The following is a 27,797-nucleotide window of genomic DNA, read 5'->3' as shown; positions in this document are numbered from 1 at the left end:
GGGACAGAATAACAACTTAGAATGATGTTGAGCCATTTTGTGATATTCAGATGCCATAAAAATGTGGGTTGTTGTCAGTATGGTTAATAATAATAAGTAATAATGCTTCTGCCCATGGATGGACTCGGCTTAGAGACAAATAACCTTTTTTGCTGGCTCGCCTACCTTGTGTCCATACCCAGCATAATCAGGAATCTCTCAGCCACAACCAATATTTCAGGATTTGTCACACTGTGTTGTGAACTCATAACGTTTATGACACTGCTTGTAGCTTCTCATTTACTAATACTGGTGATATTTAAAGCTCTTAATAGTAAAGGCCTGAGCCACTTGCTGCATCATCCCTTTGCTTTCCTACATCCTGTTGAGACAATTGAGGTCATCTCTCATTTTCTATTGTGCATACTCATATTTAACATGATCTAGTGGAACTGGAGCCTGTGCCAGCAAGCTGGGAACTCCCAGCATCCCCCAGACCTCTCAAGGTCCTTTGCAAAGCTGGCTGTTTGAGCAAGGAAACCTTTTTTCCGCCTCTCTTCTTAGAAGGAAATAAGTTGGGATGCCTGAAAGTCTGTGAGGTCAAAAGGGCTCACGGATTTTGTCAGAGCTTCTTTAGGAAGTCGTTTTTTATTGCATCCTCCTGTATGGGCAAATACCAAATTTAAAATAATGTAAAAGGGCTTCTGAATTTTAGGGTTAGGGAGGACTTTACAGGAAGGAGGACAATCAGTTTTAATGATACCTAGGGGTAAGAAGAGCTCTATTACATGCCTACTGTCCCAAAATGTAAACTTGTGAAACTACGTTTACTTCTGTAAACATTATCAGAGAAAGTGACGGAAAGATGTAGAGAAAAAGAAATTGTTTTAGCGTCTCTACTTTTTGAGCCTCATCTGATTTCTGACAAATATAGCTTCCAGATGGAAAAGCCTATGGATAAACTAAGAAGCCCCCTTTAGGACCCTTTTCGACTATAGGTTAATTTTCAGTGGAAATTCAAATTCACCCATGTTGCAGTTCCAGAATTCAGAAAGAAATGAAAGCGTTGCTGATAGTTCTGCTTTGAAGATGTCTTATCAGAGAATAACGGTCCTGGGCATCTCTTTTTCTTTATTATTTTCTTCAGCATTATCTATCATTTGCAAATAAGTGAGCCATACAAATGATGCTAGAACCCCAATCCCTGAGGGTCCCTGAGAAAATGAGAGGCAGCCTAAAATACCCGAGTCGTGCAATTGGAGAAAGCCCCCCAGCAGCCTGGTACTTAGAGTAAGGGAGGTGATTGTCCTGCGTGCCTTCACCTGTCCACTGCATCTGGTCCGGGTGCAGGGCACGGTGAAAGGGCAGGCCTCAGAGGAGAACAGCAAGGATGCAGGAAAGGAGACTGAGGGGTGCGAGGGCTGCTCTCTGCCAGTATTTGGAGGATAGTCATGTAAAAGAGCAAACCCATGCTCTGTGGCTTCAGAGGCCAAAATAAAGCGCAGATAGTGGAAATGCTAGATTCCCTTTTTTCATTTTTTTTAACTATGGTAAAATAAACATAACAATTTACCATTTAAAACATTGTAGGTGTACAGCTCAATGGCATCAAGTACTTTCACGCCGAGGTACACCATCTACCTCCGGAACTTTTTCATCTCCGCAAATGGAAACTCCATACCCATTAAACAATAACTCTCAATTTTCCCCCTTTCCCAGCCCCTGGCAACCACCATTCTACTTTCCATCTTTATGAATTTGACTACTCTAAGTGTCTCATATGAGTGGAATCATACAGTATTTGTTCTTTCATGTCTGACTTCTCTCACTTAGCATAATGTCTTTAAAGCTCATCCATGTCATAGCATGAGACAGGATTTCCCTCCTTTTAAGACTGAATAATATTGCACTGTATGTATATATCACATTCTATTTGTTCATGTATCTGTCAGTCAATGGGCATTTGGTTTGTTTCCACCTTTTAGATACTGTGAATAATGCTGCTGTGAACACAGATGTACAAATATGTTTGGATTCCTGCTTTCAATTCTTTTGGATATATACTCTGAAGTAGAATTACTGGATTACATGGCCATTCTATATGTAATTTTTTAAGGAGCCACAGTGGCTGTACCATTTCATATTCACAACAGCAATGCACAAGGATTCCGACTTTTCTACATCTTCAGCAACACTTGTTATTTTATGCTCTTAATTTTTTAGATAATGGCTATCTAATGGGTATAAAGGGAAATGCTAGATTTTGACTGACTCTAAGAAACAATAATCTCACAATAAGATCTGTCCAATTAGGGTCTGCCTCATTACTAAGTACGATCAAATCAGAAGTTAGTCTAGATGAATGCAAGTTTAGTTCCAAAATTGAGAGTCTGTGAATATGTGACACAATGGTATTCGAGGACTTTATTATTTTGTCTATTTTCTGGTCTGATGCATATAAGAATAATGCATAATTGCAATGGTTTGTTGGGAGTTACATGTATATAACACATGATCATCACAAACTGATGATCCACAGATCGGACCAGCAGATGTATTTTGTTGAGTATATATGTCTCAAAACTTGGAGATTCTCAATAAAATTTAGATATCCCACTTCTCCTATAAGATGGGAAAACACAGCAACAATGGGCTTACAGTCCCTGGAATGAGAAACAGGAGGTTCCCTCCTCACTGTCCTGCTCAACAGTATGTGACCTGCTGCCCCCAGCCCAGTTGTCCATTTAGACAAGCTACCCAATTATAAACAAGTGGTAGATGTCAGTGACTTATGTACTTTAAGAGTATTCCATAAGATACAAGCTCTTTGACCAAAGCATTTGAAAGAGGAGAATATTACCACATTTATCATCTTTTCCAATATTCATATATTTAATTATTTTGTTTTGTTACTTTTTAAACAAAAGTAACTAGTAAAGTCTAAGTTGTTACCCTTAGAGCCTTTTACAAAAATAGTCATCACTTGCCATTATGATATTTATTCCATAAGAGCAAGGGCCATGGATATTTTCTCACACAGTATACTCAAAGTCTAGGTTGTATGATAACATTAGCCATCACTATGAGTACAATAATATTATTGTTTGTTGCTTTTAATAAGTTTTGAGTATATTTTGTGGTGAACTGAAAGCAGTCATCCAACTCAGTAACAGGACGACACAGGCACTTAAAATAGTGTGTGATTAAAACCATTCATTCAAAGCACACCAAGACAACAAGACTTGTTTTGTGACTTTAGTTCTTTCAAGGGTAAGATTTGAACCCAAGATTGGGTTAAACATTATCAAAATTTGTGTATGTGGGCTTGTTTTGTTTCATTTGGTATAAAAATCATTTTCTGAATTCAGAGAAAGTCCTAGTTTATAAAGTAAATTTAGTTTTTGATACTAGTATTCTGGCCTGCTTTCACTTTCTTCTTCTTTCTCTTTCCTTCTTTCTTTTGAATTTTAGTTTTCCTTGCCTATCTGTTTTTTTTTTTTTTTTTTGGACAGTGATAAAGAAGTGTTGAAAGGGAAGAAACAGTGGTCATTCAGAACTATACTTTTCCATAGGACTATAATGTAGAGTTGAAAGTAATCTGATGTGGGTTATGATTTATGTCAGATGAATGCCAAATAATTCTGGGTCATTTATTTTGTTTCAGGCACAACAATAGGGGAAGGAGAAGGAGAACAGGTTGGTTTAAAAAATCAAACCACGAAAACCTCAATAAATGTTTTATAACTGAAATTTATAACTGAATGAATGCTACAATGCCTAAAATTCCTGCTGTGAAAGTTACTGCTGTGGGATAAAGCATGGGGAATCCAGAAAGCAGAGGTAATATATTCAGATTTTTCCTCTAGCAGCCAAAGCAAATGAAAATGTTTCCCTTGGGAATCTGAGGATAGAGCCTGAAGAAGGTTCTGGGCAAAAATTCTTTGAAACCTTGCATTTTGACTTAAAGTTCATTCAGAGTTTGGACCTCATGGCATATCCCATGCCATCAGGAGCAGCAGCATATACCAGCTACTGTGCTTAAGGATTCAGTTAAATCCCACAGCAACCTCATATAGGGGAAGTACAATATTGTCATTATCCTCATCTTTAATGAGAAAAACCAGAGTACATGGTATCTCCACACATATCTTAATAAAAGTACATTTTAAATTATTTCAAAGTTAAATTGCTTAACTTTCTCTCAACAAATGTATCAGCAAAAGGAGCATTCCAGAAAGATGGCCATGTTTATTCTATGACATCTTTTACTTTCTGGGTATTTCAAAGGTATCCCTGCTGGTAAAAGAGGATATGCTATTTGTACCACTGAAGACATTGGCATTGAGTAGCTAATTTACTTTTGTTGTGGTTCAAAAAAAGTTTTAAATTGTAGTAATAATATATGTTTCACTGTTAAAAACTTGGAAAATAAAAGAAAAACATGAACTCTCATTATCCTGTTAGCTATCACTTTGGGAGAAAAAAAGCATGAGGAAACTTTGGGAAATGGAAAGGAAAAAAAAAAGAACAGTTATATTTTGAATAAAGAAAGATTATGGGACCATCTATCAGGAGAGGTTTAAGTGGGACACCACAGTGGTATTTCTGGTTGCTAAAAGGACCGGTACTGCTGAGAGAGCAAATGGCATCAAACATTCCAGAAGTGGAGACAGGAGAAAGGACTGAGGAAACATCAAGGAAGGGGTCTTGGAGATCAGTGTTGCCCACTCATCAGTTTTGCTTACGTCACGTTAAATTTGTTCAGAGCATGGAACTGAGATGGTCCTAGATCCTGGGGCACCAAGGCTTTCCTTTGGGAGACTGACTCTACTTGATCATTTCTCCTTCTCTGCACCCCTTCCCTGCCTTGCCCCCTGCCATAATCATCTACTAATGATGTACTTCGAATTTGTCTGAAGCCTAAATTACCTCTCACATAGCCTCATTCTCTGTTCTTACAATTCCTAGCTTGCCTGGAGAATTTCTGTACTTAAACAAATAATCATCCCAATTTTATGGGAAATAACAAAGAAGAGTTAAGTAAAATAAGCCGTGGAGTTCAGTAAACTCTATAGGGTCAGGGGTAATATCTCTATTTGCTCACTGTGGTATTCCCAGTGGTTTTGACCGGTGCCTGGTACATAGTAGGTGTTCATTAGATATTTAGTGAATGAATGAAAGTAGATTGTATCAGTCTGGGTTCAGGCAGAAAACAGAACTCACCCCACATGACTCAAACGAAGAGCCTTTAATGAAGAACTCCTTACACAGTTGTGAGTAAGGGTAAGGGAACTAATGAGGGCTGAGAGGCATCTAGGAACTACCATCTGTGGACGGCAGTTACCAGTGCTAGGGCTGAACAGATGAGGAGAGGAAACAGTGTATTCCAAGTCCAGCGAAGTCTGCACTGTGCTAGAGGCTGTAATCATGGAAGGACAGAATTACAGTCAGAGACAAAGCATGGAAGCAGAGAGGGAGAAGAGAAGAAATATTCCTACCCTTCTCCCATCCCACTCCTCTCTTACAATTACCTCCCGTTGCCTGAATCCAGCTGTATATCAAGCCAGTCAGGGAGCTTGGGTGCTGCAGTCACTAGTGGTCAGTTCCTGGGGCAAAGAGAACTGGGTAGAGAAGAAACAACAAGCAGAGGAGGCAAATGTGGTGAAACCAGCACAATGCTACTTCACTAGCACATGGGAAATGTCCATTTCTGCATATTTAGGCTCTGGTCACTCTTAGAGATTACTTTGCTCTCTTTAATAATGTAACAGTTGATATATACATGGGAGCTTATACTTGGCTTTCAGGAAACTGGAACCAACATTTGCTGGGGAGAGCACTGGGGCATCTGGGTCTACTCCTTCCCTATCAGACAAAAAACAGTCTCTTGGCATTTAGGACATGATGCATGGCCCATCTGTTCCTCAGGCTTCTGCCTGATTGATGTAGGGAAAGCACTGTAGCTGTAATTAGGATGTCTATATCCCTCAAGTGCTAGTGGTCTAATTATGTGGCCTTAAGCAATTTCTTGCCTGGGTTATGCCTCAGTTTCCCCAGCCTTAAAGTGAAGAAAATATGGTTCACAGAGCTGACATGAAGATGAATTAGATAGTCCTTGCTGATATAGTATGTTCCTTTTTTTTTCTAAAAAAAGGACACTCAAACACAAATACTGCTGATTACTTATATTATGCAAAAGTCACAACAAAGCTTCTCATGGACGCTGCACTAAGAAGCGAACTCTCCAAAAAGCTGGAATATGTAAAAAATCAGTCAGCAACCTAAACTTCCTCTAAAACACAAACAATCTGGCACAAATGAAGCTTGAATCTCCTGGGGTGCAAATTTCTAGAGGCATGACCTTTGGAAATTAAGTAATTCCTGCAATTCCTGTTGTGTTTTTCAGGACATCATTAATAGGAACTATATGGAGCCAGTAATCTGTATTCTGTGGGCCCAAGATGTGTGCCAAAGGAGCCTAGGTATGTGAGGCTTTTACACAATCATACTTCCACGGTGCAGCTTCTCTATCCTAGCCTAACTGCACATTAACTTGTTAATCCATTCCCCAGACTCTGTTTACTGAAAGGATACCTGCTGGACCAGTTGTGCTTCAGACTCGAGGACAAGGATGTGAACTTTAGTTTATCCATTCTGTTCCTTTCTGTTATTTTGGGCTATTTGTAGGAATCATTTTACTTTTTTTTTGTACCAAACACTTCACAAAATTCCATTCCTCTCATTGTTCCCCAGATATGGACTCCTGAGTGCAATGTAAACGAGGATGAGGTTTCAGAACCTTCCTCTGTAAAAGCATCCGTCCTTCCAATATGAAAATGGCCCGTGGACCTGTCATCAGGGAGCTGGACTGCGTTGAGTGACTCATGGTTTTTGCTTTAAGAGTAAGAGAGTTGCAATGATACATTGACACTGGGTACCTATGAACTCCACTGAAAGACATCCTAAGACAATTGGCCAAGACTAAGTGTACCATTGCCCGACACTGAAATGGGATCTGAACTTAGGCTACCTTTTTTCATGAAGGTATGAGCACTTTATTTTGAAATGTCCATAAGATTTCTTCTCGGAGAATGTAACACCTTTTTTAAAGGTTTCCAGTTTTTTGTCATAGTATCTACATTCTCAAGATAGAGTTCATCTATATGGTTTGGGGTTTCTTTTTGGTAAATTTTAAAGTTTCTTTCTAATCCCAATAGCTATCCTTCATTCACATTTAAAAAGAACTTTTCAGGAGCTAGCAAACAACATCAAACCTACACTACATTGTCCACACACGATATTTAAAAGCACTCAACTCCTTAAGTTTGGATATTGTGATTTCAAATGCTTCTACATCGCGGTTTACAAAACTGGTTTGCTTAAATACTTTAAGATACATAAATATGCCTTTACATTTTCCTACATTTGAGCTCTAATTTTCTGGAATAGCCAAGAGCTCACTAGTCAGAGCTCAGCAAGCAGCGCTGCCAAAATGTTTTAGTTACTCTGACTCCTCATCTGTGGAATACCCGGGCAAAACCAAGTGATCTGCAAGGCATTTTCTGGCCATAAAGTTCTGTGGCTCTAATTTGAAGCTCTAATTTTGCCTCTTTACTAAAAATATTTAAGTAGGAAATGAAATGATGTCAAAGAGGGGGTGAATAATGGTTAACTCCCATGGCATTGCCATTTGTTTGTTGCTTTATATGAAAGGACTTTTAGTCCAATAAAAAGACATAGCCAAACTCTAGCACCAAAAGGACAAGATGGAGCTCAAGGCAACTTGGTCCTACCTTCCATAACCAACTACATAAGAATTGGCATAAAAATGGGCAGTGGTGTAGTGGAATTCCAAAAATGAAGGTAGACGGGGGTGACCACAGATGGCAGAGATAGTAATCATGGAGGAGAAGGTATAAGGGAAATGCATAGGAAGGTTTTTGATTGGTTTCTGCTCCCGTTATACTTGCTGATCACCCCAAATCATGAGTCTGGGCATATAATGATTTTGTCTTTTTTTATTCTTATAACAATATTGTAGTCTAAGGAGGATGTTTCTTGACATGTACATTGGGTAAACAACTTTGTCAAGATGCCCTGGATATGTGAACCATAGTAGGGGAAGAGGCTGGGGGAAGAATGTACAAAGGGACAGATAGATGTTGCAGAGAAGCTGAATCAGAGCTGCCAGGGAGAGGGACTGTGAAGGACACCACATGCAAGAGGGGACTCACAAGGAGGCAGTAGTATGATTTGAGGCAGGACAGGATGACTGGGTCAGGCAGCAAAGAAGTACATTTCACGATCAGACAAATCAGTTCAAAACTACGTGAAAGTGGGGAGAAGCTGCTTAGGGGAGTTCCCATCTATGCAGATTTAAGAAAAAGGCCCAAGGAAGTGAAATGGACAGAGATGCTAAGAATCGTGACAAGTAAGGGTTTGGAGACAAGAGTTTTATTTCATATTGTGGTTTAAGTTAGGAGTAAGCAAGGAAGAACTGAGTGGTTCTGAGCATCAGAGCTGACAGGATGAACCAGGTGAGGGGAACGCACCACAGAAATTTGGAATTTGACCAATCTAAATATGACTTTGTACTCTGAAACATTCACATCAGCTGTTGGAGGTGAAGAACTATTGGGAAGATATTTAGGGAAGAGGCCCAAGCCCATGGGTTAGATGAAAGATATCCCAAATGCCCAGAAATGTTTCCTTTGCTGATTCCATCCAGGCCCATGAAAGTACATATTACAGTAAAAGCCTACCCCTCTGTAAAGGATGGCTGGTCATCGTCACCAGATAGTGATTTATAACATGTGAAGTCCAGGCCAGGAGAGACACCAGACCCACCACTCTGCTTTGGGACAGGCATTCATTATTTAAAATGTCAGACTTGGAGCACATTTGGGGTAAATAGTGTCTCTTCTTAACTCTTGAGGCAGATGGTTCATACCCTGGGAAAGCGAGAGGGACCCTCCCTGGTTTTACTTTTCTAGAGGGTGTGAGGCTAGCAAAGACTTGGGCCCTCTGTTCAGAGTAACTGGCCTCTCCACGTGGCTGGATAACCTGTTTCAACAAGACTGGACGAGCACCCTCTTTTACTTCCTGTATCCCATAAGGGATCTCATCAGAGGAGCTAATCTTGGGGTACACAGACTAACTCTCAGCTCCAGGGGCTTAGTGAGCTTCATTTTATGAAGAGGGTAAGCATGTTCACAATTGGATTCCAATACCTCTGGTGAAACCTCCATACCTGTTCATTTTTCTCTTTAACTGCATCTTAATTTCTATGGCAGTGGTTCTCAAACTTTTTGGAATCAGAATTCCTTTATACTCCTACAAGTTTTTGAGGATCCCAAAGAGCTTTTGTTTATATTGGTTATGTCTATTGATTGTTACTCATTAAAACTGTAGGATTTTTTAAAAAATTTATTAATTAATTTATACATAACAATCAGAAACTTAGTACAAGTTAATACATTTTCATACAAAGTAACTATTCTTTTTCAAAACAAAACATTTCATAAGGAGATGGGCATGGTTTTACATTTCTGAAAATCTTTGTAATGTCTAGCTTAATAGGATACAGCTGGGTTCTCATATATGCTTCCGCATTCAATCGTGTGATATGTTGCTTTGGTTAAAGATGTACATGAAAGAAATCCAGCTTCATAAAGATAGGTAGCTGGAAGAGGGTGAAGTATATGAATACCCTTTTGAGATAATTATGGATACTGTTCTTTGATACTACACCAAAACTCAATGAGTGGTAGTTTCTTAAAGATTACTTACAGTGGAGAATCTGAAACCATATCAATGGATTTTTCATATTTTTTTTTACATTAAAACCCACTGATCTATCTTGTGCTTTGAATGGATCTTGTACTACAGCATGACTTGGTAACATCAAGCATTGGTCATTTGGAAAATATTGGTTCACTAAGCTTTGTGGATCTCCCAAAATCTTGTGACAATGTCAAAAAGTCACATTTATTAACATCACCACCCATTTCATCAAAAAGGCCTATAAGTATCAGGAAGCTGTTAAATTCATGGTGATGGATACAAGTTATCTAAAATTCTAATTTGTGCTTGTAAATGTAAATATTGTAACTTCCAAAAAATAGTATGCATTGTTTTCTTTGAAATTGCAGGCTCACTTCATTTGTTTTTTTAGAAATACCCCTCTCAGTTTGTCAGTCAGTCATCCTTTCAAGTAAAAATAACATTCCGTTAAAAAGTGGCTATTTCAAACAATCTCACAAGTGATTTTCCTTCAGACAGCTGGTGTATTTCAGTGTGCAGCAGAAGTGCTTTATATGTACCTACCTTTTTGTCAACAAAAAATATTTAAAAGTCTTGTACTCAAGGATAGAGATATAATACAATTAATAATTTTTACTGCTCTATCAAGGACATTCTTAAATGAACCTCCTTTTTTCCTTCCTCTAAGTGCATGATGGTGAAGAATAGGATGACTATTATATATTTTGGTGTGCTCTGCCTTGATTAGTGCTAAGGTGTGGCATTTTTACCCACCATTGCTTTTGTCTCATCAGTACAAATGTCAACACAGATAAGAAGAAATATAACATCTTACTGTTAGTATGAACGTAGTTTTGACCTCATGGACTCTGGATAGTATGAAAGTAGTTTTGGACCTGCAGACCACACTCTATTCTAGGGTAAGTGCTCCCTTTGTCTACCCACCGTTAGCAATATTTAAGCTTGAATAGATTTCACTTCTGTGAGAGTGTTTATGAAACTTCTTCTTAGAGTGCACAGTTTTGAGAAAATCTATTTTAATTTCACATTTGAGAGGTAATGGAGATGGGGGTGGAGAGAGTACTATAATTATTAAGATAAAATATGCTTTTAAAAGCTTGGTTCATGGGTGGGGTGAATCAAATAGAATATTCCAATCTGATGAGTATGGTCAACAATAATCCAAGCTCATGGTTCATGGGTATATATATATCCCAAAAGCATACATTTCCAAAATTATTTATGCATTTGATTTTGAAATCCATTATCATAATCCCCAACTATTTATTTTCCTAATGTTTTATGCTAGCTAACATTAAAATTAGTTTGTGTTCCCTGAGCATACAGCAATTGAGGGTGAGATGCAAATGACCTTGAAGAGTATTTTGTAGCATAGAGATACCAACCTGAGATTGAAACGGAAATTGTTCTGTCCTTATTTCCATATTCCATTGTTTTGTACTATTTCAAATAATTTTTGGAAAGAGGTGGAGGTATGAATAAATTCAATTTAAAAATGCTTTTGGCTGTTGATAGAACACCTATATAATTAAAAGTTGACAGCATTTGCCTGCATGCTTTAAAAGGTCGCAGGAAATGTACTCTGCTTTGAGGAAAGGCCTAAAGTGTGTTTTCAATTATAGCCTACTAAACATCATGAAGAGTCCTAGCAATTCAGAAAAGGTGGTGGTGTGTCCACGCAGAGTAATAATCCTGAACACCCTAGCCAAAGGTTCTGAGAGAGCAGTGGTGAAGTATGGTGACCATTGTTCAGCTGTAAAGATCCTACACATTCAGGGCAGTGGTCTCCTTGGAAAGGATGGGCTATAATTTATCATTAATATATTAATTTCAAGTCCAATGTCACCGACAATAGTTAAAATTATGGTAAATTGAATTTGACCTGAGTGGAAAGATAGTTATATTTCAAATTATAATGCAGGGCAACCTAACTACCAGTTTTTTTTGAACCAACATTCGAGGAAGAACTGGTTTAAGGATGATGCTCCATTTTTTTTTTTTTTTTTTTTTGAGATGGAGTCTCACTCTGTCTCCAGGCTGCAGTGCAGTGGCCCAGTCTTGGCTCACTGCAACCTCCGACTGCCAGGTTCAAGCTATTCTCCTGCCTCAGCCTCCCGAGCAGCTGGGACTACAGGAGTGCGCCACTACGCCCAGCTAAATTTTGTATTTTTAGTAGAGATGGGGTTTTACCACGTTGGCCAAGATGGTCTCAATCTCTTGACCTCGTGATCTGCCCACCTCCGCCTCCCAAAGTGCTGGGATTACAGCGTGCTCCATTTTAAACTTGACTGCTCTCTGTTTTGGTTTTAGATTGAATTCATGCAGGTGTTTCAAACCTTGCTTTCAATAGCATTACTTGTTACTGGGAAGCTAGATCTTTTGGGGACAGTTGGCAGGGAAAGGTTGAATGTGAGATTTCTCTATCAGTGAAAGACATCTTTTGGGAGATACAGCACTCTTTAAGCTTCACTTATAAAAGTGTGCAATATAAAGCCTTATTATTATTTTTAATAAGGCAGGTCAGAATTTACCCCCCATGGCTCTCTTTAACACCACTGAAGTTGTACAAATTAACTCAACCTCAAAGAGGCATGAGTTATCCATGTAGGCTTATAGAGTGTCATTTTAATGTTCTGTATCTTTACTGTGCCTCCACTTTCTTTGATGAAAAGGTCTATTTAAAAATTGGTAGGAAAATATTTAACATAATAAGATGATGAGTCAGAGTTTTAAAAAAGCTAAAAAGGGAAGATGTAGTTAAATAATGCACCTTTTTATTTTTTAGCTACATCTGACTCATGACATATAATGTATTCTGCTAAGTTCAAAGTTTCCTCTTACAAAGAGAGTTTTATGAAACAACTCTTCTTCAGACCATTTTTACTTCAATTATAGTAGCAGGTTTTGGAGTTTAAATCATTAACAACCTCTGAGTGAACTTTTATCCAAATGACTGCAAGTCACAAAGAGAACAGTCCTCTTTCACCAAGTACCTTTTGTGCTCGAGTGAGACCCGTCCTTTTCTATTTTTCTCCTTTATGTCTCTCTTTGAAGAAAGATGTGTGATTTGTAAGGTAATGAAAGTATGTATCAGTTAATGAAAACTGCTATATTGGGCTCATAATGCACACTGGAATTGGTTCAGGGTAAACTTCATATACCTGCAGTATGTAGCAGGGGAAAAAGTAAATTTCCGAAGTAAAGATTGCTGTGTGCACTCTAGGAGTATCACGTAGCAGTTAAAGCAACCATGAGGGGTGACCTAATCTTATTTTCCTCTCTTTGTCAAGTAGCTGTAATGTTCATTTAGGAGCATTTTTCAGTTTTAACTCCACTGGACACTCCAAAACTGGGCACTTATTCTGTCAACTGTCAACCAAGTTATTGATTTCACCATATGTTGTCTTTTCAGTTTTTTAAAAATTAGTTTTATTGGAATGTTTTTCGAGAGTGTGTGGGAGACAGTAACCTCCAGATTTAAGGTGATGGGTAGGGACAAAAGCCTGCAGAATTACATACAGAACAAAATGTAGCTTAATAAACAAAAGAAAGTTAAGAGAGAAATTTATTTCCTTTTAAAAAATCAGTAAAATAATGAACTAATCGTTGTTTAAAGAGTGGGAAAAACTTTTTTCCCCCCAGATTTGGTGACTAGCGGGATAAATGTGAAGAACTCCATCCCACCCCCGCACGCGCGCCCCCCATTCTTTCCAGACAGAGCGGTTGTAAATCCGAGGCTGAGTCCGCCCTGGGAGCCTTGGGGCACCTTCCTCTTTGCTCTCTGTGTGTGCGTGCGTGTGTGTGTGTGTGTGTGTGTGTGTGTGTAGCTCTCTCTTTCCCTCAGTCTGTGCCTCTGTGTGTGTGTGAGTGTGTGTGTGTGACAGAGAGAGAGCGAGAGAGAGAGCGCGAGAGGAGAGAGAGCGAGAAAGAGAGAGAGAGCAAGAGAGCGAGCTGTGAGCTGTGCTGCCGCCGCCGCTGCCCTTTGATCCCGACATTAGTGTTAGGGGCTCGGAGACACAGAGCGCGGCCATAGACACCGCCGCACCGGCACTCATTTATTTATACCTCCCATCACACACGCGAGCATAGGACACACACACACTCACACCTATTAGATCCGTTTCCATTGAAGAATATTACGCTCGGGGACAAGCCAGGTGCACGACCAAAAATTAAAAAAAAAAAAAAAAAAAGGAAAAAAGAAAGGAAAGAAAAGAAGAAAACCCCTCTTCTGGCTCCAGGAAACAAGCTTCAACCCATTGCACACACCGGAGAAGGGGTTTCCCCCTGCCCGCCCGCCCGCCCCCCAACTACCTCCCCGCTCCTGCCAGTGTCTGCCTCTCTGCCCCCACGGGGGTTTATTTGATCTCACATTAACCAAGGAGGAGAATGTGAGAAAAGGGGGAAAATGCCCAGGAGGAAGCAGGAGCAGCCCAAGCGCCTTCCCTCACGTAAGTCATCCCTTCTCCACCTCCTCTCGTGCCATTTTCTCGCCCTCCCTCTCCTCTTTCCCCTCCGCAGCCTCCTCCGTTGTTTTCTGCATTAGTTTAGGGTTACAGAGGTGAAACTGACAAAGACACAGCCCGGGTTACTCCTCGTTTAGGTCTATGCTGAGGCAGCCATGTTGGTGATGATCAGCCCCGTGCCCTTTCTATTCTCTCTCTCTTTTTCTTTCTTTCTCTCACCCCCCCTCTTTTTTTCCTTGAGATCGGGCTTTTTTTTCCCTTTCCCTCCCCTTCCCCCTCCTCACTCCGGGTTGCTGGGGGGAGGGGGCAAGAGAAGGGAGGAGGGGAGTAGTGTGGATGCCGGGGGTTTTATCGGGGGTTTGGTGGGGGGAGGTGGGAGAGGTTGGAATCTTAAAAAAAAAAATTCCTTGTGGATTCCGGCGCCTGAGGGTGCGGGGGTCGGGGCGCGCGGAGGGCTGGGGGCCGTGACATGGCGTTTGGGGGTGTCGGGGAGAGGGCGCGCAGCAGCCGCCGGGTACAGGATCCAGGGAGAGGTCCGTCCCTGGCTAAAGGTTGCGCCGGGGTTGGTCGGCCCCCGAGCCGCCGGCGGCAGCGGCGGCGGCGGCTGGAGCAGGAGGAGGCGGAGGTGGAGGAGGCGGCGGCGGAGGAGGGGAGTCGGGGGCGGGCGAGGCGGGAGCGCCTGGGGAGGGTGTAGGGGCACCGCACACAAACACACGGGTACACACGCGCCGCCGGGCGGCTGCTCCCGCGGCGCCGGGGCGAGGGGGCGCGCCGGGGCGCGGGGCGGCCGGGCGGGGGGCGAGGCAGGGCAGCGGCGGGCGGATGTGGGGTGCGGGAGCTGCGCCGAGGCGGAGGCAGGAGGCAGGGCGGCTCGCGGCGCGCGAGGTCCCTGCAGAGCCGAGGGGAGGGAGGAGCAGGGCTCCTGGCCGCAATAAAATGCGGGGTCAGTCGGAGCAGACGGAGCCGGGCGAGACTCGGGCTCTCAGACCCCCTCCTTGGCGAGCCTGAGCAGAGTCCAGGACTAAAGTGCATCACAGCCCTCCCCGGCGGCAGCCACACACGCCAACTGGAGACACACACCCGCCGGCACGGCCCGGTCCCCTTCCCCTCCTCCACCCGCGCCCCCGGTCCTTCTCCGCCCTCCCTCCGGCTTCTCTTTGCGCGACTCTTAACTTTTCCCCCACTCCCTCTCCAGCTCCCCCCAAACCCCCAGTCTTTCTCCGCTTTGAGTGTTCCGAGATGCTGCTAAAGCTAAAAGTGAAGGAGAAAGAAGCAACTAAAAATATCCCCCGGGGCCGCCCGGCTCCTTGAATGCAGGGAAGAGGGGGCAGGGGAGAAGGCGTGGGGCGGGGTGACGGGGAGGAGGGGACGCGGGAGGCGCCGGAGGGAGGGGTCGGGGGAGACGGAGGGTCAATTTCTCTTCTCTCCCCCCACACTACTCCCCTCTCCCGGCGGTTTGGCGCTGCTCGGAGCCCGATCCTACAAAACCCGGGCTGGGGGCGGGAGTGGAGCCGGAGCGCCCGCCCGCCCGGGTGTCAGGCCGACGTGGTCGGTCACCTGAAGTTCACGGAGGGTGGGGGAAGGGTTAAGGTTATGGTGTCTCGGGCTCGGGTTGTGTGTGAGCGTGTGCGTTTCCGCTGCAGACAGGCAGCGCGATCGATCTCCCCCTCGCGAAATATCCGCGGCGGTGCCTGCCCAGGGGACTGGGAGGGGGACGCGGGCTGCTCGGGCCGGGCGCCCCCGCGCCTCCGTGTCACCCGGGCCGCAGCCGAAGTGGCGAGCAAGGGCACTTGCAAGCAGTCCACTCAGCAAACATTCCTCTTTCTTTCCCCTTCCCAGTACGCAGGAGTCGACGCAGAGGGCTTGGGTTTTGCTTTTTTCCCCTTCCTTTAAAAAAAAAAGAAAATGCCCCTGTGCAGTCCTTTCTTCGCCTGCCCGCTAGAGGTTCTGAGGATAATATCACATATGTAATATATATGCACATAAAATCACTCGCAGGCGGCTGCGTGTGTAGGGAAATTTTGTGCGAGGAAGGAGAAGGCGGTGGAGTCGGGGAGGGCGAGTTGGGAGGCTCCGCGCTGCGATTCACAGAAAACTCGCAGCAGTTGGTGGAAGAGTGTGCGTGCACATGGCCGGACTGCCGCGCTGCCCGGCTCTTGTCGGGGGCGTGTGGGGGGAGGTAGAGGAGGCAGGAATTCTGGGGGGGTCAGGGGAGGTCTGCCCTGCTCGGACAAAATGGGCTTCAGTGTTCTCTGCGAACTTGCCCTTAGATGGCAACTTTGGGAGCTGATGAGCTTGTGTGCGAAAACAGGGCGGTGAGGTTATTTGGTCATTTTCCCTTTCTTCTCGTCTCCCCCTGCTTAAAAAAAAAAAAAATGTTGGCGGGGTTAGAGGGAGGGTGGGAGAGAAGGGATTTATCTGTTTCGACTGTGACGGAGATGGAACGCCTTCCCTCCTCTTGTGTGCAGTGCAGTCGGGCAGCTGCAGCCTGCCCTGCTGATGACCTTGACCCTGACCTCCTGCGACTACCCTCTGCGTCTGAGAGGAAATTCAGGCTCCATTTTAGCTCGTGTGCCTGGTGGGCCTTTCCTGCGCGTCGATACCTGGTGATGAAGTTGTATTTTGAGAGTGGGTTCTCCTACTTTGCTGTCTGATTGAATCCTGTTATCCACTCACTTAAAAAAAAAAAAAAATCACCTCCCTCTTTCAGTCACATAAAGTCACTTTTACTGAAGTAAGAAGCAATTACCTTTGGAAACACCATAAAAGTCCCTGCAGTTTTGAAAGTGAGGCCTTAATTTTCTGAGCTTTTCCACTTACCTTTGAATTGAATGGAGTTCTGTGGATGTGTGTTGCCTGTGCTAAGTGTGTTTTACACATGTTTTTAAAGCAGTTTGCGTTTGGACTTCGCAATTTCTGGGCAAATAGTGTATTTTGCAGTTCAGTTACAGTCACCCAACGCTTGCTAAGAGGCTTGAAACTTGCAAGTGGTGTGAAGTAGTAATTATTGACTTTGGGAAAAATTGGTGTTAATTTGTATTTAATGTCGAATATAATTGTAGTTCTAAGTCCCAGTTTTAAAGCTAGACACTTTGCTTGTTTGTTTGTTTGTTTATATGTGAGAGGAGGATTTCTCTTTTGCTGGAGTACTGTTTTGTATCCAAATTAAAATATAGGAAGTCTGGGGATTAAAGTATTCCCCCTAGAAGTCATCCCAGGGTTTTAAGAAGTTAAACAGGGGCAGATTTAAAAGTTGACTCTAAAAGAAAGGAGTGTGTAACGGAGGAGGGGAAAGGACATCTTGAAGGAATGAGGGGGGAAAACTATTTTTGAAGCCAAAGAGCCCTTTTGAGTAAATACAAAAGTGGTTAATGGCCACTGTTAGTACATAGTTTTAAGAATCTGTAGAACCTGTAAACACATTTAAGAAGTGCAAATTAGAATTCGAATACAAAAAAAAAGGAACTTAGGAAAACTGAATGTATAGAAAATTAGGAGGGCTTTCCACTTCCTCTTAGGTCTCTCCCTGTGTCTGCGCCCCTCTAAGGATTCTACAGCATAAAGCATTGCTACTTATAGACTCTTTCTGTGTTGGATCTATTTTTCTGATATTAAGTACGATACCAGCCAGACACAGTCTGGATCTACAAAGCCCACAGTCCTCCCACTACACAGCACAGACACCAGGGAACCTGGAAGTTCCACCCTGGACTGGATTAGTCCTGGAAATCCAGACTAGCACTTGGTATTATCTGATACCAAGTCTGGGGTGAGCCTCAGCCCCTGGCACAGAGTCCCAGCAATTCCCCAGTCTGGGCTCTGGCCTGCTAAGGTTTCCTAGCTCCTTCTGTTCAGCTAGACACCCATGGGACTGTTCAGAACCGAATTAGCTTTGGAGATGGGTTAGCCTTTAACCTGGCACTACTAACCTAAGCCTTGGGTTTCTGATTTAAAATTCTACACAGCCATTTCCTCCTGGGCCTCTGAAGTGTGTGTGTTTGTATCTGTGTTTGTTTTGTTATATGGGCCTCATACATATGCAGAAAAAGATGGCCTATACTGTAGGGTTGAATGGCGATCTTACTGTCTACAAATCAAAAGAAGTCCTGTATTAACTTTTGCAGGTGACCCTAAGCAAAGGGTATTAAACCTACACTAGTTTTGAGCGGTGGTTTTAAAAATTATTACAAAAGATACAGCTTTTATTTCTTGGCCTAGAGCAGTAATTATCATTTTGGGATTTAAGTATGATTCTGCTGTTGTTGATGGCTCTTTTACAAAAGTTCTTTCCATTAACAAGGTCCAATACTATATTTAAAAAAATATCCAAGAGGCGCTTTGAGCTATAGCACCTGCTTGTCTTTAGCAGAATCCTGAACTGGATAACTTTAAAAAGTTTGTCAGCCTGAGAAAATGGAAGAGCGGGTAACTGTGTGGTTAACTGATGCTGTGACTGTTACCACGCATAGGACTAGGCACTTTATGAACGTTTTTACATTTGGAATCACAAACTGAAGATGGAAAGGATGAGGAAGGGTGTTCTCTTGTGTTGGTTACATCTGTAAATCATTTTTTTTACCATTGGTGATCACTTACTTCTTCATTAGCTTCAACTTACACATAAACGTGTACAAGTTTAGATCCTATTATATTTCCCATTGGAAATTTGCCTGATGCCTATTCCCGAGGGGGAGCACAAAGGAAAAGTTAATAAAGCAGTTATTTTGTTATTCCAGTATTTTCATTGTTTACTCAGTTGTGGGTCAAGACCAGATCAGGTTATTGTGTTCTTCATTAACAAAACTTTTTAAAATTCTTTCTTGCTTTCTAGTAAAATTGGGAAGCAAAATGACTGAAAAGCAATAGAAGTTCTTATTTTTATCATTTTGCCAGTGTTTTGTGTCTAACGAAAGAGAAAGGATGAAAGATTGAACTCTTTTCCCTTATTTATTTTTATTAATTTTTGCAGTGAATGGGCAGTACCTCCTGACTAACTGTGGCAGGGACCATGTGGGAAAAAATTTGAGTCTGAAGTGGCAAAATAGTTCACTGATCCTGTCAGCCAGAGCTAATGATTCCAAGGTACCCAGAAGCAGTCTAGGTTGATGCTGGATAATCATGCCTATCTGTTCTCTAAAAAAACTCCCTGTATTCCTAATACAGTAAGTAGGGTATCACTGAGCTTTCCTGTAAAAATAGGGAAGATAACTCAAAATCACATTCCTTTTCATGCTTCAAAATAGTTTCTAATAAAAAAATTGATTTTTAATTTACCTGCATGCTGCCGTCTCACTCTGGGGATGACACAGCTGGTGTGAGTTGACAAGTCTCGTTGCACAAAGTGTTAATAAATCATGCTGGAGAAGTATAAATTGGACAGCTTTCGGCCAGTGTGAAAGCTTGCTGTGCATTTGAGATTTTAGAGTCTTTGAATGGCCTCTATTAGGAGAATTCCAAGGGAGGTGTAGAAAATCTCTATCTTGTGAGGCTTGTAAAATCAGATGGACAAAGACTATGGACACACCTAAGGGAGAGTGTGTTGGTAGAGTGATGACGCAGGCTTCTCCTCAGCTCAGAAGTTGGTTTAAAATACAAGGGAGTTCTATTAATGTCAATGTGTTCTTGTAGAAAAGGCTGGATTGAAAATGTATGGTGCCTCGCTGAGTTGGTAAATAGTTTTACTTAAATAATCCCAGTAGTTTGGGTTCAGATCCTGTCTGGACAAGTTAGTTTGGGTTCGGATCCTGTCTGGACAAGTTAGTTTCACAAAAGGGAAAAACTCTCTTCCACTATCTTTAACCCTGGTCACTTACAAGCGAATTGGTATCTTTGGACTTAAAGATGACAAGATGTCTCAGACAGTTTGGCTGCTATAACAAAGTATCTTAAACTGGGTATTTTATGAACAGTGGAAATGTATTGCCTACAGTTCTGGAAGTTGGGAAGTCCAAGATCAAGGTGCCAGCAGATTCAGTGTTTGCTGAGGGCTCAGTCTCTGCTTCAATGATGGTATCTTTTTGCTGTGTCTTTCTATAGTGGGAGGGGCACACAAGCTCTCTAGGGCCCCTTTTATAAATGCGCTAATCCCTTTCTTGAGGGCTCTATCCTCACGATCTAGTCACCTCCCAAAGGACCCATCTCTAATACTATCACATTGGGGATTAAGTTTCAACCTGAATTTGGGGGGACACCAACATTGAGACTGCAGCACAAGGTGTGAGAGAGGGAAATGATGGTGGAGCCCACATTGCTACCACTGTTTCTATGACTGGTCAGCGGTGCCATCTGTGAAAGCTGAAGACAGCGTATTTCTGAGATTAGGTTAATATAGCCTTTGTCCCCATTTGAAGTTGCCATGTCTTCCTCCATTCTTCATTTTTAAATATCCACTGGAGTATTAGGACAGGACAAGGAAAAACAAACAGAATTGGCTGGAGCTAATCTCTTCATTCTGAGTGATGTATTAGTAATTTTGTATAATTTAATCAGACTGATCGCAGAACAAGATAATGAGAGTATGACCTACAGAATAGGGCTTTAGGGGGCGTTAAGGATTTCCAGCATACGATTTTACAAGACCATGAGCTTTGTGGTGAAGGCATAGATTTTAGGTTTTCTCTTATTGGAAAAAAATCCCAACCAGGCCTAGTTATGGTAGGATGTGAGCTTTTTTTCCATCAGATTTCATTGCTATATTGGCTAGTTAATGTACTCTTAGAACCACATTTTAGAGGTATAGATTGTAAATGATGGTGCCTGTTTCTGATGTACTCTCTTCTGTCTCCTGGTTTGCTAGGTGTAGCTCAGTAATTCATTCCATCTAGGGCTAAGTGTACAAAACACTTTACAGTTCATGGTAGCCAAAATGTCTTCTGTCATATTTTATAAGAGACTAATGTGTGAAGCACAGACCTTAGAAATAGCTAAGAGTACTTGATGGGCCGGCGTTTCTGGCTGCTTTCTCCCTTGTGTTTGGGAGCAAGTTTTGTATTTCTGCCCTCTCTCTGTAAGTTATTTTTTATGATATTGGAGAATAGTGTGTGACTAGGTGCTGAGGCAGGGGCCTCTCTGATGATGCCTATCATTCCCCAGGGACCCACCTTGGGATAGAATTGTTGTAGTTACAAAGTAGTTTTATAAATTATAATCAGAGTTTGGCTTGATACTAATCTTAAGTGGCATGGGTACATGTTGCTGTCTATTTTATAAAAGTTAGCTTCACTGCATGTACGCACACACACAAACACACACACACACACACAGAGAGAGGCTGCACTGTAGCTAATTTTATAAAATGCACAGTGATACGCGCCCACGATCTGAGGTCAGAATGTGGCCTTTAGCAACTCTGCTTTCACAGTCTGACCTAGGGTTATATTAAATGCGGCAGATTCAGTGTGCCTAAAAAGGATATTGTTTCCGACTGTCCATTCCCTTCTTATGAAAAACAGCCTTTACCACTGAAGTTCTGTCTCTGGAGTCCTTAAGTGACCACGGTTTAGATACACTTTGCTTCTGTTTTTAAGAACATCCTAATTCAACCAAGTTTCTCTACCAGCAAGGAAGAAATGCATGGACCTTCTTGGAGGCTAGGGCCTGAAAAAGCAAACCCCAAAATAACCTCTCTCTGTATATCTTTCTCTTTGGTCATTTCTACATGGGTCAGAAAAGTGGTTAGACCCCATTAGAATTGTGATGTGAAGGGAAAAAGAAAAGGAGTGAGAGAGAGATGTGGATCTCAGGGCGAATTGTTTTGAGTGTGCTGAAGAAGGTGGCCTTCAAAGGAGACTGAAGAAGGCCAGGAAAAAATGATCTTTTACATGATTGATCAGTAGCACTCTGCTTATCTGAGCTTTTGAAACCAGCTACTGTGCTTGTGGAGGGTGATAGATGTTTCTAAGGTTACATAGTGCTAGTAGTATCTTAGGTGGTCTGGTCCTGTATTTTAAAAAGCTTTTGTTGTTGTTTTGTAATGAGAGGGAGAAAGTATCATTTGTGACTGTGCCCTCTTTTAACTTTGTCTACTGTGTATGGCACAACTGAAGTAGAGACAGGACTCATGTCCTTTCGAAGTTCGTAGCACAGCAGTCAAATGTACAGACTCTGGGGCCAGGTGGTTCAGAGCCCAGCTTTGCCACTGACTAGCTGTGTGACCTTGGGCAAATGACTTATCTTCCCTGTCCTCCACTTTACTCATCTTTAAATAGTGATAATAATTTCTGTATCACAGAGCTATTAGAAGGATTAATTGAATACGTATACAAATGTAAATATTATACATATACACAAAATCATGCCTAATTAGTGCCTGCTGTATAGAAAGGACTTAATAAATATTACTTATTATCAAGTATGTGAAAGGTGTTTCAGTTTGTTTAGATTGTGAATAGATTACAGGTATTTCTGACCTGGAACTTTTTGGTGGTTTCTACGGTTTTTTTTCTCAATACATCTCATTAGAGTGGTGAGTAATAATAATAATATGATATGGTAAAATTCTTTTACAAGGCTATTATTGTAGGACTTGACTAATACTTGTTTCATAGGCCAACAATATTATAGTAGGCTTTTACTATAGGAATGAGTTTCTCTGTTTATATGATATGATCTGAATTGTATGTAAGTTGTGTAATAATCATATGCATTATAACCAGATTTTACTATAAAGTGAGGATACTAAATCCTCCTTTAGACACTTAGAGTGAGACTCAAATTAGAGAATAGGTGTTCCATAAATATTTATTTATTCTTCTGTTCAACAGGCAGCCCACTGGTTAGAATAACACAGAGGAAATTTATATTAGGTGTTCCATATATTATATAGGTAATAGTTTATTTACACAGAAAGAAGGAAAGGCAGGGTCTGCTGTTTCTAATCACAGAGAACCAAATCAAGAGAATACATGCAATGAATCTTAAATGAAGGATGGGGGTGTGTGTATGTGTGCGCAGTGGGAGAGAGAGATCATATCGTAGGTTACAAGCTGGTGCCATAGTAATGTGTTTTGCCCCACACAGATACTGTTTAAAAACTTGAGACAACATTTTGGAAATTGGAGGTTTCCTATAAAAATCCAAATTTCCAGCTTCCTTTGAAAACTTGGAAGAGCCACTCGCACTGGGCCCACCTCCCCACATGGCAGCAATCTGCTGTAGTCGGTGGCGGCTGTCTCCATTCCCCAGGCATGTGCTCGTCAGTCTGCCACAGTTCCTGCCACTCGGCCACCATGTCCCCATATGCATATACACCTGCCCGCCTCCCTCAGGTATCTTACCTCCTGATCCCTGTAGGCGTTTGGATTAGAAACTGTTCTGCATTCCCCAGCATTCTTTGATCTTTCCATTCATCAGAGTCTCAGGTGTTGTACAGCATATTTGATGGCAGTATCAAGAAGCTATATAGGGATTAAGATCCTGGCAGCACCACATTGTAGCCATGACACTAGCAAGTTACTGCAGTTATCTGCCTGTTTTTCTCATCTGTGAAGTGAGAGACCATCGTAGGTTCTCTGAGACTAAGTCAGCTTGTACATGTGGATACTTGAGATTTGTGTCTGGCATAGGGTATGTGCACAGTAAATGCTGGCCATGTTAACACACTTGAGGTGTGAATTCATGTCAACTGAGGATTGCTTGAACTGTATTATGTAATTAGTCAAGGACAACTATTGGTGTTCATCAGTTTCTGATCACCATCAGCCAACCCAGTGGCTCTCAACCAGATGTATTAGAATCACCTGTATTTTAAAAATACGAACACTCCCAGAGATTTAAGTTGAATTGACCCAGAGTGGAGCTTGAGCATTAACATTTTTTAAAAGCTCCCTGGGTGATGTGATTAATTTGCTTAATCCTGAGTTGAGGACCCCTGAACTAACCAGCACTCCCACTCTGGGACGTTATCATTTCAGCCAAAAATAAAGACATGCGATGGTGAGCCCGGTCAGCTTATTGATGGTAATTTTTCAGGCTCTTAAAACCCTAAAATTAGCTTGTGGACCTGGGTAATGGACTGCAACTCCTCGAGGCTGGAAACCAGAGAGACTCACAGAAGGAACCTACAGTAGGCAGGAGACACAGACTCCAGTCTTCTCCCTTAAACTGTCCCATCACCAAGGTTTTTCACTGGCTGTGTGACCTTGGGCAAGTCACTTCATCATCTCTGTGCTTCAGTAGCTCCATCATGTAAAATGGAAAACAGTACATTACCCAAACCTCCTATTTATATTACACTTTATTCTTCATGAAGCCCTTTATCATCTGCCTGTGAGGCAGGCAGGGAAGGGCTGCTTCTCCCACTGATCGGACAGAAGTGGACACAGACCCAGAGAGAGGAAGAAGCTAGCTTGTAGTCACCAGTGTCAGCACTACCAAGGGCTGGACCATTTGATGGTCTCTTGAGACCCAGTGCAGCTGTAGGTCTGTGAAGTCTACATGGGATCCCACAGCCTGAAGGAGATGGTTTTGGCCATTGTAAACTGCTTAGAGCCCCTCCGCTACAGGAGGAGAACCCTTTAGTTGCTGATGGAACTTGATGGTCCCGTGATTCATGAAAACTGCTGCTGCCAATAATATTTCCCTCCTCAAAGACTTAAGATCTGAGTTTATCTCAGTCTTACCAAGTCAAATGTATATCTTCCTTCTAACTTCTACCCTATTGGTCCTACTCTCTGTTTTCTGATCAGCACTTCATAAGTTTATGAAAATACTTTTCAAGCTGAATTTTAATTATTTGTTTCCATCTCTTTCTCTGCTCAGTTGTCTCTGAGCTCCTAGAGAGCAGGGACTAAGCAGAGGGTAGTAGAATGGAATCACATGCAGTGACACTGTCTGAGGCCTGAATTATGTGCTCCATATGGAGAGCACTGCCTTCGCGTAATGGCCTAGAATTAGGCGATGTTTTCTAATCTGCACTTGTTTGGCCCTACTTGTTAACCCAACAGTCCTCTCTAGAGCATGAAACACAGCTGTATTTGGGAGGAAACAAAGTGTGGGAGACCCTACGCTCCAGGAAACGTTACTGAAATGTGCTATATGATTTCTCCCTTCTAGGGGAAGGCAAACTTCAAATAATATCTTACTGGGTTTTAATCTGACCTTAAGAAATTGAGAAATCAAATTACAGTGAGCTGCTTTGTGACATTTATAGAAAGAGAGAAATTTCACAATCTAGAAGTAAGGTTTGGGTTGGCTACTAGATCGTAGTTAGAGAGAAGTGCTGTGCACAAATGGCTACTCAAATACTTGTTGATAGGTGAAAAAATATGTGCAGAAGAAGAGAAAAAGTATGAGAAGCTTAAATATGGCTTGGACGTACTCCGTAAGGCTGGAACCATAGAAAACACAAATATTAACTATTAATTTATTTTTAAAAATTGATACTGGCTTTTAATGACAAAAGTAGTACATGCTTAGTATAAATAATTAAACCCATGCAATAATGTTAAAGTATGAAAGTCCCCTTATCCCAACTTCCACCCCTAGAGATAACCACTGTTAATCAACAATTAATATTTAAAACTCGGCCTTTATTTGAAAAATGGATACATTTCAGCAGAGTTGGCTAAAAGAATTTAAGTATGGAATTCAGAACAAGGGTGGCAACATCGCTCTTACAAACTGATTCAACCCATCTATGAGTACTGAATCCCAGATTGGTTGCACTGATTTAAAGGGGGAAATTGATAAACTGCTCACAAGAAGGGAGGCAACTAGAATGTTGTAGGCTCTTGAAATCATCATATGAGAAACTAGTTATTGAGGCAATTGGGGATACTTAATTTAAGAGTGGGGGTGGATAAAAATTGTTCATGATTGCTACATTCAAATATATGAAGTTCTGTCAAGTGAAAAAGGGAGTAAATTGTTACTCATCCTACATTCTCAGCTTGTGTGTGATAACTGATACTTCATTTGTTCATTCATTCATTCATTTCACCAGCACTAACTGAGCAAAGTTTGGGAATTGGCGGAACTGAATAGAGCATGGTCCCTGCTCTCAAGGAGCTCAGTGACAAGTGAGCAGAGAAAGAGATGGAAGCAAATAATTAAAATTCAGCTTGGAAAGTATTTTCATAAACTTATGAAGTGCTAATCAGAAAACAGAGAGTAGGGCCAATAGGATAGAAGTTAGAAGGAATATACATTTGATTTGATGAGACTTGTTGAATAAATAAAACTATCCAAAAATGAAACAGCAGATGTTGTGTTTATGAAGAAGCTGGTTCAGCCACCCATTGGGGGTGATTTTCTAAGGACGTCAAGTAATGTGGGGTGAGATGAGAAGCATTGAACTCTAAAATTGTTTAATATTTCAGGAAACAATTCTGTAAAGTGCTACTTTGCTTGGTTTCTATTTAAAATTGGAAATCTGTTCCCACAGCAGGGGAACACATATTTCACTATACTGAATTGAGAGCCTTTTGGGAGTAGAGGTGTGTGGCGACACGGTGTCATGTTAGAGCAGTGACGATTTGATTGGCTAAGAGTTGTAACCCTCACTTGGTGCTCATTCATTAAGGAAAAGTTTTGAGCATTTACCTGGCTAACAGAAGTTCTGTAGGATGCAACCTCTGCTGATAGTTCTTTCAAATGTTGACACAAAATAATCACAGAGGATAAGTACAAATCAATATGGTAACAAGTGCAAGACCACATACTATCAGTTAGATGTGTAAATGTTTGAGGAAACACAGCAAGTGTGTGGGTAAAAGATTCTCAAAGAGGAATGACATATAAAGCATCCTCAAGGAAGTGATGGACTTAGATCCTGAGCAGAGAGGAGAGAACATTCCAAGAAGAAGAAATGTCATTAGCTGATATGGTTTTGCTGTGTCCCCACCCAAATCTCATCTTGAATTGTAGCTTGCATAATTCCCACATGTCATGGCAGGGATCTAGTGGGAGGTAATTGAATCATGGGGGTGGGTCTTTCCCGTGGTGTTCTCGTGATAGTGAATAAGTCTCACGAGATCTGATGGTTTTATAAAGGGGAGTTCCCCTGCACACACTCTCTTACCTGCTGCCATGGAAGATGTGACTTTGCCCCTCCTTTGCCTTCCACTGTGATTGTGAGGCCTCCCCAGCCATTTGGAACTGTGTGTCAGTTAAACCTCTTTCCTTTATAAATTAACCAGTCTTGGGTATGTCTTTATTAGTAGTGTGATAACAGACTAATACATTAACCAAAACAGGGCAAAATAAATCAAAAGTTCATTTATGTGAGAGACACTAAGATAAGGGACTTCATTGAACCAGAGGGGCCATATTGGCGATGTAAAGATAAGAAGTAGGAAAAATATGGAAGGGGCTGACCCAGATAAGAGATAATGATTGCTAAATTTAGTGGTTTGATTACATCTCAAAAGTCAACTGTGAAGTGTGGTAGTTTCTTTCACAGTGATAAAAATGGAGATAGAGGGCGATGGCCTAAATGAAGAAGTGCCTTTTCAAGTAGGGAGAGCTGTTGAAAAACCAAACTCAGGTGGATGGCAGTGGATGTGATCCCTGAAGAGGCTGTTGGGAGAGCCCTGCCTCAAACCAGCTTCTCAGGGCCAGTGCTGCAGACAC

At 41.8% G+C, this 27,797-nt stretch overlaps 1 protein-coding gene across 8 annotated transcripts in view; it reads left to right on the top strand.

Moving 5' to 3' along the window:
• The first annotated feature begins 13,752 nt into the window (after window positions 1–13,752).
• Window positions 13,753–27,797, top strand: part of ZNF827 (zinc finger protein 827) — a 174,246-nt gene continuing 160,201 nt past the window's right edge. For all 8 annotated transcript variants that reach the window (XR_013417314.1, XM_015139303.3, XM_015139301.3 and 5 more), the window contains exon 1: window positions 13,753–14,213. Coding sequence is in view for 7 of the 8 variants with exons in the window: in XM_015139303.3 (XP_014994789.1) it covers window positions 14,171–14,213 (43 nt within the window). In the remaining variant the exon portion in view is untranslated. The remainder of the gene's footprint in view (window positions 14,214–27,797) is intronic.

This window comes from Macaca mulatta, chromosome 5 (assembly GCF_049350105.2).
Source record: "Macaca mulatta isolate MMU2019108-1 chromosome 5, T2T-MMU8v2.0, whole genome shotgun sequence".
In the NCBI taxonomy this organism is placed as follows: Eukaryota; Metazoa; Chordata; class Mammalia; order Primates; family Cercopithecidae; genus Macaca; species Macaca mulatta.
Note: the sequence above shows the minus strand (reverse complement) of the source record. Positions and strands in the feature narration are given on the sequence as shown.